Source organism: Plasmodium gaboni, chromosome 10, assembly GCF_001602025.1.
Source record: "Plasmodium gaboni strain SY75 chromosome 10, whole genome shotgun sequence".
In the NCBI taxonomy this organism is placed as follows: Eukaryota; Apicomplexa; class Aconoidasida; order Haemosporida; family Plasmodiidae; genus Plasmodium; species Plasmodium gaboni.
Window position 1 is genome coordinate 269,949 of NC_031490.1, and position 12,628 is coordinate 282,576.

Sequence of the window (12,628 nt, forward strand, 5' to 3'; positions counted from 1 at the left end):
ATATATAAAATTTTTTTTTTTTTTTTTTTTTTTTTTTTGGAGGGGTGAAAATTAAAATGGAATGAAAAAAAAAAAAATAAATTACGAAAAAATTAGAACATATAAAGATATACAGATATTGTCATATAAACATTATAAAGTTATGTTTACACCTTAATTTTTGTGTTCTTTTACTTTTTTTTTTTTTTTTTTTTTTATAAGTATAAACCTTCGGGTATGTTTCCTTTCTTTTGGAATAATGCCTTATCTCTTGCCTTACGTAAATCTGCTTGAGTTATTTTCATTCGTCTTTCTCTAAGAGCTAAGAGACCTGCTTCTGTACATATGGCTTTTATATCAGCACCTGATAATTCATCTTTTGACATAACAAATTCTTCTAAATCTACATCTGGAGACATTGTCATTTTACTAGTATGAATTTGAAAGATTCTTCTTTTGGTTTTGGTATCTGGATTAGGTAATTGTATTTTTCTATCAATTCTACCTGGTCGAATGAGAGCAGGATCTAATGAATCTATTCTATTAGTTGCCATAATAACTTTAACATCACCTCTAGAATCAAAACCATCTAATTGGTTTAATAGTTCTAACATAGTTCTTTGAATTTCTCTTTCACCTCCACTTGTAGCTTCATATCTTTTGGTACCTACAGCATCAATTTCATCAATAAAAACTATAGAAGGTGCATGTTCTTCTGCAACTTTAAACATTTCTCTAACTAATTTTGGACCATCACCTAAATATTTTTGTATTAATTCAGAACCTACAACTCTTAAAAATGTAGCAGATGTTTCATTAGCTACAGCTTTAGCTAATAACGTTTTACCAGTACCAGGTGGACCATATAAGATAACACCCTTAGGTGGTTTAATACCTATATCTTCATAAAGTTCTGGATGTGTCAAGGGCAATTCAACAGCTTCTTTTATTTCTTGTATTTGTGATTCTAATCCACCAATATCTGCATACGATTCTAATGGAGCTTTTTCAACTTTCATAACTGATACTAAAGGATCAACTTCATCTAATAATATTCCAACTACACTATTAGTTTTATTATTTAATAAAACTGAACAACCAGGTTCTAATAAATCTTTATCAACAAATGATAATATATTTACATAATATTCTGGACCAACAGATGTAGCTATAATACCATGATTTTCATCTATTAATTCTTCTAACGTACCTACACTCATAGGTGATCCTCTTAAATCATCTATTTTTAATTTCACATAATTTTTATCATCACTACTTTTAATCTGCTCTTGATTTGTTATATATTCTTCTTCTAATAATAAATAATCTTTTATCCTTTCTAATTTTAATAATTTTAATCTACATTTTGTATTAGGTGTCACAGTTGGTAATTTGGAATGACCTGATGTTCCTTTGTTTTTTTTCTTTTTCTTTCCCATATGAGATATTGGAACACTTTCTAGTTTTTTCTTTTCCTTATCTTTCTCTTTACCTTTATCCTTATCATCTTTTTTTCCTGCACAAAAAACGAGAAATTATACAACACATATATATATATATATATATATATATATATATATTTATTTATTTATTTATTTATTTATTTATTTATTCATTTGATATTTCATAAAAATTACATATATATAAAATATACATATATATATTATATATATATGTGTATATTTAAGGTTACCTAAAAATCCATATGGATTATTCATACCACCTGGAGTATTTCCCATTATGTATGTATTTATATAAATATAAAATATATATAATTATTTTTTTTTGTTATTTCTTTCAATATTGTATAAATATATAATACATATATTTATATATTTATATATTTATTTCTTTTATTTTATTATTTTTTTTTTTATATAAAATTATTTTTTCTTTATTTTTCTTAAATTTTAACTTATAACATATTTATAATATATACATTATTATATTATATTAAACCATATTTATTCTTATGGTTTATTTATTTTTTCTTTTTTTAAATTTATACATACAAAATTAAATAATAATTTATCACATATATATATATATATATATATATTTATATATATATAATAATTATAAAAAAGAAAAAAATTAAAATAATTATAAATAATATTTTATATTTTTCCTTTTTATTTATTTATTTTGTTGTTTTAAATTTTAATTTTTTTTTTTTTTCACACATTATTTTTTAAATATATAATATAATATATTTATATATATGTATAATATTTATATATATGATATAATTTTATAGATTTAACATATATTAAAAAAATAAAAAAAAAATAAAAATATAATACAAATGTTATTGTATATTAATATAAATATATTATATATATTATATATATTAATTGTATATATATAAAGTTTTGGAATTATATATATATAATTATAATATATTATTATACATAATATATATATATATAATAAATATATATATTGTAAATATATATATATATATATATATATATATAAAGGTTAAGATAAAATTTTTATTTCTTTTATGTATGCCAAAAGTATGGTAAAAAAATATATATATTAAATTATATATAAATATATAATATTACGTATATATTTTATGAACAAAAAAAAAAAAAGAATATGTATTATTTTTTTATATACAATATTATTATATTTATAAAATATATATTATATTTTTTTATATATTATTAATATTATATATATGTATGTAATGTATTTAATATTGAAAATAAAAAAAAAAAAAATTAAAAAAAAATAAAAAATAAAATAATTATTTTTTCATACGAAGAAATATATTATGCTTTTGTATGATGAAAGAACAAGTATAAAAAATAAAGTATTTTTTTTTTTTTTTTTTTTTTTTTTTGTTCTCCTTGTGAATAAAATATATTTAATTGTATTTATAAATATCTCATATTTTTTTTCTTTATTTATACATACTATATAAATTTTTTATATATTAAATATATATATATATATATATATATATATATATATATATATATTTTATGTATAACTTTATATTTTAATTTATACATTTTTAAATTTATATACTATTATATATTTTTTCATATATATAAATTATATCATAATATAATTAAAGATATATATTATTGTTTTTTTAATAACTGATCAAAAATAGAAAGTTATATATTTTATTTTGACATTCATATGAAATATATATAATATATATATATATATATGTGTATACATAAAAAATTCCGTTTGTTTTATTAAAGACAACTTAGAATAAAATAAAATATAATACTTCTTATATGAATATCTTGTAACTTTATTATACCAAATATAGATGAATAAATAATATAAATAAATATAAATATATATATATATATATATATATATATATACATATGCATATTACATCATACCGTTTAAATATATTCCATTGTAGAATATATAAATATTTCCGTTTTAAAAAATACACATCTAAATTATAAATATATCAAGTTATATATTTTTTTAAAAGTGTTATATAAATTGTAGAAATGTGGAAATTTTTAAATAATATTATTTTTATAGATATTGTAAAAAATATTTTTCATCTTAATAAAACTATAAGAAAAAATATATTGTAAATGTAATAATAATAAAAATTATATATCTGTATGTTATATATATTAATATATATATATATATATATATATATAATTGAAAATAATAATAATATATATATATGTATTTTTTTTTTTTTTTTTTTTTTAATAATAATTATAAAAATAGAAAAAAAAAAATTGCATATTGTTTATTGATTTTATTTTTGCATTATTTATATTTTTTAATATTTTTTAGTGTGTTAATTGTAAAAATAAAATATATATATAATGTTCATGTTTATATATATTATATATTCATTCATTAATATATATATGTATATTTATTTAATTTTTATCATATTATTATTTTATATATATATATATATATATATTTTCATTTATTTTTTAAAAAAAAATAGTACTTTGTTAAAAATATGTAACGATTTATTAATATGTGAATATATGCAATATAAAAAAAATTCATTTTACATCATGTGTATAATTAAAATATAATAAAATAATATATATATTATATATATTATATATATTTATTATATTTTATATATATATTTTTTTTTTTTTTTTTTTTTTAATTTTTTTTTTACAATTTTATAAAAATAAAAAAAAAAAAAAAAAAAAAAAAAAAAAAAAAAAAAAAAAAAAAAAAAAAAAAAAAAAAAAAAAAAAAAAAAAAAAAAAAAAAAATACAGAAATATAAAAATATATATATATATGTATGTATTATTGTATTTTATTTTTTATTTTTATATATAATACATAAAAATAAAGATGATACATGATGGTTTGATGATATATTATTATTCACATGTGAAGTAGTATATATATATATATATATATATATATATATATATATATACATTTATACATATATATATTAATAGAACAATTTTTTTATATTATATTTTTTTTTTTTTTAATGTAAGGAATAAAAAAAAATGAGTATACGATTATTGTGTGAGGTAATAGCTATGCTGTTATTACATTTAATTTTTTATAAGGTGTCGATATACTATTTACTTCGACATTTAGACATCTTAAATCATTCTAATAAATTTAATAAGAATATATTTTTTATAACATGTTTAGTTTGTATGTCTATATTTTCGTTATTTATATTTGAGTTATCTAATTTAATATCGAATATAGTTATAACATACATATGGCATATAGATATATGTATTTTATTATTTTTGTTATATGTAATAATACCAATTGAATTTATTAATACTATTTTTGATTCGAACAACTATAAAGAAATATTATCTCCAGAATTTCATACACATTCACATATAAAATTGTTAAAAAAGTATTATGCTAAGATTAGTAGTATATATAAAGAATCATATGGTATTAATAAGAGGATAAAAAAACATTTCTTTTTTTTCAGAGGTATATTATTTTTATCTTTTATATGGGTAATTTTAGGAGGATTACGAAATATGATTTATAAGAAAAATTATAATTATGTTATAGCTGATGATAATACAATAAATTTTAAAAAATATTTATTATATAAAAGTAATGAGGGGAAGAATGCAAACAAGATATATAATAAAACCATGTTTTTTTTTTTTCAAAAAAAAGATACATGCTTCAATTATTATTTTAATAATAATATGAATGAATTATATTTTAAAAATAAAAAAAAAACACATCCATTGAAAAATTTTCTTAAACAAATATATAGTTTCTTCTATTTTTTATGTTATATCATAATTCATCATATTATACTCTTACACAATTTTATCATCCGAGAATTATTAATTAATATATGTGCATTAGGTGTAACAACAAATTCTATTGTCGCTGGAATCTCTTCTATATATTTCATATATGACTATATTATTACTTTTATATACTTTCTACACATACCAAAGATACAAATACAAATATATAATATTGAAGAACGCATACTTATTAACTTTACAAATTATATGTTTAAAAAGGAGGAGTTAGAAAAGTTGCAGAGTAATATTGATATACATACCAAGAGATTGTCTTATGATAATAGATGGAATGCACAAAATGGAGAGCTCAATAAGGAAGATGACAAAAGGGTAGTGTTAAGAAGACTCAACGACAACGATGAAAATATTCAAAAGGGTGATAATATTAATACAGATTATAACACTAATAATGATGATATCACTATTAATCATAATAATTATGGTGATGATTCAAAATTTTATGAAGAAACTAAAAACAAACAATATAATTATAATGACAATTCCAATGAAGAGAATTATAATAACCATAAGAACAGTATATATAATAAAAATTTCCACTTAAATGATACAACAATTGATGAGGGTAACAACAAAAATAATGAGGAACATCTTGAAAGAGCATATCCTCATAGAATAAAAGAAACAGTAAAAAATGTTTCAGTTCTTCTAAATATAACAAATAAAATTAAGAACATATGCGCCTTAACAAATAAACGTCTTTTAAAAAATTCAGATAATATAAAATATGAAAAGGACAAATCTAATATGAATGATGAAAGGTCAACACGTATCAGTAGTAGTAATAGACGTAGTACTAAAGGAAGAGTTTATTTTCCATATATTAATAATTATAAAAATAGTAGAAGAAAAAAAGCGAATTATAGTGATCATGAGTCAACTGTAATAAATTATTTTTATAAAAAAATTAGTAAAAATACAATACATGGCTTAAAGAGATCACATAGTTGCCCTGTTCTTATCAAAGAAAGTCCAGAAGATAATAATGAAGAAATAAATAATAATATTCGAGATATAAGAATGAGAAAATATAATTCCTTGTATATTTCTCCTTCTTATGATTTCCATTTTTTAGAGATGGACAAATATTTTAAGAGAAAAAATTACAAAAGGAGAAAGAAAAAATATAAAAAGAAAATAAAAGTTATAAAATCACATGAAAATGATATAAATGATATAAATGATAATAACGAGAATGTAAACAAATGTGTGGATTCTCCTTATGGTCAAGAAAATATCATGTTAAAAAAATCAGAAGATAGAAAAAATCCTAAAAAACTTCCAAGTAATGAACACATATTTTTTAAAGTCAATAAAAATAGTAAGGATGAAGATGATACATATAATAATGAATATAGCGATAGTAATTCAGATAACCAATCTAGTATTATTCATAGTAATATGGATGATGATGAAGGTGAATATCATGATCTTAATAAAGAAGATAGTAGTGATGATGATTCATATTCTTATGATGGAGATGATGAATTTTTAAATAATATGCTTCAAAAAAGTCTTAGCTTTCCTGTAAATAAATATAATAAAAAAAATAAAAAAGTGAAAAATGAAAATGACCCAATAGAAGAAAATAATAATTTGATACCAGCTGAAAAGAATGAGGAAATATGTAATAATATAAATAAGGATGATCATATAAATGATGATAATATAAATAATGATGATAATATAAATAATGATGATAATATAAATAATAATTATAATAATATATATGATAATGATAAGTATAAAAAACCTTGTAAAAAAAGTATTAAATTTACAGATCAAAATATCATATATAATGATTATAATAATATATATAATGAGGATCCTCATAATGATCTTAATAAAAATTACATAAGTGGAAAAAAAAAAAGTATGGATGAAAAGGGTTTAAAAAGGGAGATTCAAGATCGTTCAAACAACATGAACATGAACATAAACATGAACATAAACAATAATAATAATAATAATTGTAGCAGTAAGAATTATAATAGTCCATATGATATTTCTAATGGTGAGAAAAGAAAATGTGAAAATATGAAAAATTATAATAAATTAAAAAAAGAAATAGAAAATATTGTTTATACAAATACAAGTATGTATTATTCTCTTAATGCTATCCTAAGTAGAAAATTTGAAATTCAAGAAAATACAAATTGTGTTTTAGGTCGCATAAATGTCATATTAAATTCAATTATGTTTTTAACAGTTGTCTATAAAATAATTATGTCTACTTTAAATATAATATTTATTCGAATTTATATAAGAGATCCATTTTCAAAAATTATTGAAAAGATATGTTTATTTTTTAATATAAAATATAATATAGCTATTATTTATGCACCATATATATCATTAATGTATATTTCTTATATAGTTGCTATTAATATGAAGAAATTTTTACAGCAAATAATTCAAATCTCATCATTCTTCTCATTTTATTTCAAACTCTTTTCTAATATGTGGATTCTTTTAATATCAGAACTTATGGGATTATATTTTGTAACAAACTCATTACTTCTTACATCATACCTTCCAGTTAATTATAATCATGTTATGAACTTTGTCATAGGTAATAATTATGACTATAATATTTTCCATCTGCATTCAGATTATGTTTTTATAATTTCTTCAGCATTTACCTTGATCATATGTATTCTTTACATGATATATTTTTATTTTTTTTAAAAAAATAAATAAATAAATAAATATATATATATATATATATATATATATATATATATGTATGTATCAAGTTATTATAATGCTATAAATTCCTTTTTTTTTTTTTTTTTTTTGTTGTTATCAATATATGCTATTCATTTTATTTATTTTTTTTAATTCATTAAAATTAATATTCATATGTTACTATATATATCATACCATTTGATTTATTTTTATTTATAATTTTTTTTTTTTTTTTGCGTAGCATCATGAATTTTATAATTAAAAACATTTCACACATAAAAATGAAAGAAATATATCTAAAAGTTAAAACAAAAATTTGTACCCATAAATATAAATAAATATAATATATATGTGTTATATGTCCATATTATTTACTCGTAATAATTCGAGCTATATTTTTTTAAGCCAAATTATAAATCATATGAAAAAACACAAAAATTATATATACATACATATATATATATATATGTATATATTTTATTAAGACAGGTCAAAAATAAAATGTACGAATAATATTTACATGCTTATTTTTTCTCTTCTACTTTCATACTTGTATTCCATCCAGTTATTTTTTTAAATAAAAAATATATATATATATATATCATCAATAATTTATGATCATGCAAATTTTTTGTTCACCTTTTTTAATACATCAGAGTGAAGTTATACACACATGGTTTTATTTTTATATAACCTTTGGGGTAATAAGTTATATAAAAGAAATGTATACAATTAAATTTTAAACGTCAGAAAAGAGAGAAATTTTTATTTTTCTTAAATAGTTATAATATTAATTTGTTTATAAAAAAATATATTCTATATGTTATTATTATAAAATTATTAAAAAAAAAAAAAAAAAAAAAAAGGACTATTGAGTGCATTCTTCATTTTGAGCATTTGTATCAATCCGTTGTAAAAAAAAAAAAAAAGACTCAAGAAAAAATATATTCATATATTTATTTTTTATATTAAATTGAATTAATTTATTATTCAACATGAATTTATAAAAATTGTCACAATAAAAATATTAAAATGATAAAAAGTTTTTATTTTATTTTCTTATAATTTTATAATTTATTATTATTTTTTATTTTTATATATTTGTTCTCTTTTCAGTACTTCTTTAATTAATTTTTAATAACAATACAATAAAAACAAACAAATGTATAAATAAAAAAAAAAAAAAAAAAAAAAAAAATAAAAAAATATACATATATATATATATATATTTTTTCCTTTTATATATATTAATAGTTTCCCTCATATTGTCTTATGAGAATAAATTCATTATTTTATATTTTAATAGTCTTTATTTAAAAAGCATATGAAAATATATTATATATATATATATATATTTATTTATTTATATGTACTACTGTAATAATAATTCAATATATATCTTATAAGCGCATAATACATGCCCCTTCTTTTTATTTATTATTAATTCATTTCATAACATACCTTCCATATTTACATTATAATAAATTAATATCTATAATATACAAAATGAATATAACATCCGATATAAAATATCAATTTTCTAAAACAAAAATATGCAAACATTTTCTTGAACAGAAGTGTCTAAATACACATAATTGTAATTATGCACATGTGCTAGGAGAACTTAGACCTCTTCCTAATTTAATGAACACAAAACTCTGCAGAAGCTACAAGAAAAATATCCCTTGTATTAACCCTAATTGTAAATATGCCCATAAAGTTGAGAACCTACAACCTACTACAGATTTGTCTACTTATAAAACAAGTTTATGTTATTTTTGGAAGAGAAAAAAATGTATGAACGAGGAAAAATGTAGATTTGCTCACGGAATTGAAGAAATAAGACCTTTGAAATTACGACCACAAAAAGAAGTATACATTAAGGAAGAAAAAATAAATGATCATAATAATAATATTAATTGTAATAGTAATATGGATGAATTACAAAATGATAATAAAAAAAATATTTTTAATCAAGAAGATCTAAATAATCTTTTATCACATTTATTACTCATTCAAAATTGGTCTCCTGAAATAAAAAAAAATAACGATAAAAATGAAGAACAACAAATATATACAAATGAAAAAATTGTAAGCGATACATCTTTATCTTCTAATATGTTAATACAAAATAGTAAGGAGCATAATAAGGAATATATAAATCTTTCTATATATAATAAATTGTGTGATGAAAATCTAAATGCAAACTACAATAAACAATTAGATGATTATATAAAATATAATTCATTAAAAATAAATGATAATAATAATATAGAGAGAAGTACAACAAATACTATAAAACAAGATCAATATTGTAATTTATTTTCTTCAAACGATACCTTTTGTGATTCAAATGAAGACAACTATAATGACACACATGTTGCAAAGGATCAAGATTTCTATAAGGATGAATACATAAATATATATAACCATATAAATGATCCTATATTCAGTCATATATCTTCTGAACAACCAATGAATGATGAAGACTGTTTTGACGAATTATATAAGTCTATAAAGGAAGAAATCACAAAAAAATATGAAAATATATATATCTATTAAAATTAAAGGTATAAATGAAAATATTAAATTATAAATAATAATACAAACTTTAATCTGGTGATTCCCTTATTTTTCTTATTCCTTAATCGTAATATATAACGCTTGTTGATTTTTATAGGACATGAAAAAAAATGATATAAATTATTTTTAAATCATCTTAAAGAATGTATATATACAAATATACACACACATATATATATAATATATTTATCTTATAACAGAATGTAAAAATAATCCTTCCTTTTTTTTTTTTTTTTAAGTGTCAAAAGAAAAAGTAAAAAATTTTTATCCTACCAAAATAAAATTAGTAAATATATAATATATATATATATAATCATGTAAAAAATTTTTATTTCAAATTTTGTTAGTTTCACAATTTTATAGTGTGATGTATGATTTTTGTTGCAATAAGTATTTATATTTTCAAGAATAAATAAAAATAAAAAAAAAAAAAAGAAAAGGAATATACTTTTTTTTATCGTAATTTTTTCTTTTTCCTTTTCTTTAATTTTTCCCTTTTTTTTTATGTTTTCAATTCTTTTAAAGAAAGAATTATATTTTATAATATGATACATTTGATATAATTTTTTTGTGTATATGCCAAATAAAGTAAAATATATACACATATATATATATATATATATATATATATATATATATATATATTTATATATCGAATTATTATTATTTTGTATTATATATTATAATTTTTATTGTTATTTTAAAATATCCTTTTTGTTGTATATAAATCTGCACAACGTCAAGATCGTTTTTTTTTTTTAAACAATTAATCTATACTATATTTTATTTTTAAAGTGTTGTCTATATTTGTTTCTTTTAAAAACAAGAAAAGAATTGTGTAAAATATAAAAGTTATATTATGACTATGGACTTTTTTTAATCATTATAAGATTTTATAAAAATATAATACGCTTCATACAACAACTCATATATATATATATATATATATATATATATGTATTTATATGGTTATAGAATATTTTATCATAAGAATATAAAAGGACCACCTTTTTATTTTTAATATAATTCCTTTTTTTTACTAAAATTTATATAGTTTTTCCTTTAACACCTTTCTAGTTCATATATAAATGTTAATATCAAAATGTTTCATAAAGAAAAATTAATCGAATGTGATAATGTTTATTATATCACTACATATATATTTTTATATATCCATTTATTTTCTAGTTGTTTATTATATATTTATTTTGGTTAATATAATTTTTTTTTACATGTAATAAAAAAAAAAAAAAAAAAGAGACTATGAAAAAAATGAACATAAGAAAATGTTATTTACTACTATATTCCCCCAAATAAAATAACGTAATTATATACTTTATATATATATATATATATATAATATTTATATTTATATATTTATACACCTTTACAGATAATTAATGAGTTAATTATAAAATAATATTTGTATTTCGATGATACTCTATATATGATGAAAATTTAATTATTATATATATATAATATATATATATATATATATATATATATATATAATAGGATTTATGGGCATGTGTATTATATTATTTATTATATCTATATATATTTATATTTATAATATATATACTTTTATACACATACATAAAAATAAATATATGTATAAAAAAATATATATATTTATATATACATATTTAATATATTTATATATTTATATTTATGTATATATTTTCTTCTTTTTTTTTTTTTCCCCCTGATGATACTAAATAAAAAACTTTCATGTATAAAAAATAATTCTGAAATATTATATGTATATGTATATTAATATATATATATATATATATATATATATATATAAATAAATAAATATATATATATATATATATATATATATATATATTATATGCATTATATATATATATATGTGGTATAATAAATTATAACTGTTTAGTTTATACTTGTAAATGCACACATAAGATGCGACTAATAAAGATAATAAAAATAATCGTATAAAAAAAAATAATAAAATATAAATACATATATTATATTATATTATATATATATATATAATATATTTGTCATATATATATCTGAATGTAAAATCAAATGATAAGAGAAAAA

General features: G+C 17.4%; 3 protein-coding genes across 3 annotated transcripts; 2 read left to right on the forward strand and 1 right to left on the reverse strand.

Annotated features, from left to right (window-relative positions):
* Positions 1–194: 194 nt before the first annotated feature.
* On the reverse strand, positions 195–1,718 carry PGSY75_1008400 (putative 26S protease regulatory subunit 4; the record flags this gene model as incomplete). The annotated part of the gene is made up of 2 exons (XM_018785850.1): positions 195–1,495; positions 1,673–1,718. 2 exons carry the CDS (start codon positions 1,716–1,718, stop codon positions 195–197), a joined length of 1,347 nt encoding a protein of 448 aa, XP_018641467.1.
* A 2,756-nt stretch (positions 1,719–4,474) lies between these two features.
* On the forward strand, positions 4,475–7,972 carry PGSY75_1008500 (putative membrane protein; the record flags this gene model as incomplete). The annotated part of the gene is made up of 1 exon (XM_018785851.1): positions 4,475–7,972. The coding sequence occupies one exon, from the start codon at positions 4,475–4,477 to the stop codon at positions 7,970–7,972; it is 3,498 nt and encodes a 1,165-aa protein (XP_018641468.1).
* Positions 7,973–9,478: 1,506 nt separating this feature from the next.
* Positions 9,479–10,534, forward strand: PGSY75_1008600 (putative zinc finger C-x8-C-x5-C-x3-H type; the record flags this gene model as incomplete). Its single annotated transcript, XM_018785852.1, has 1 exon — positions 9,479–10,534. One exon carries the CDS (start codon positions 9,479–9,481, stop codon positions 10,532–10,534), a length of 1,056 nt encoding a protein of 351 aa, XP_018641469.1.
* Positions 10,535–12,628: the final 2,094 nt, after the last annotated feature.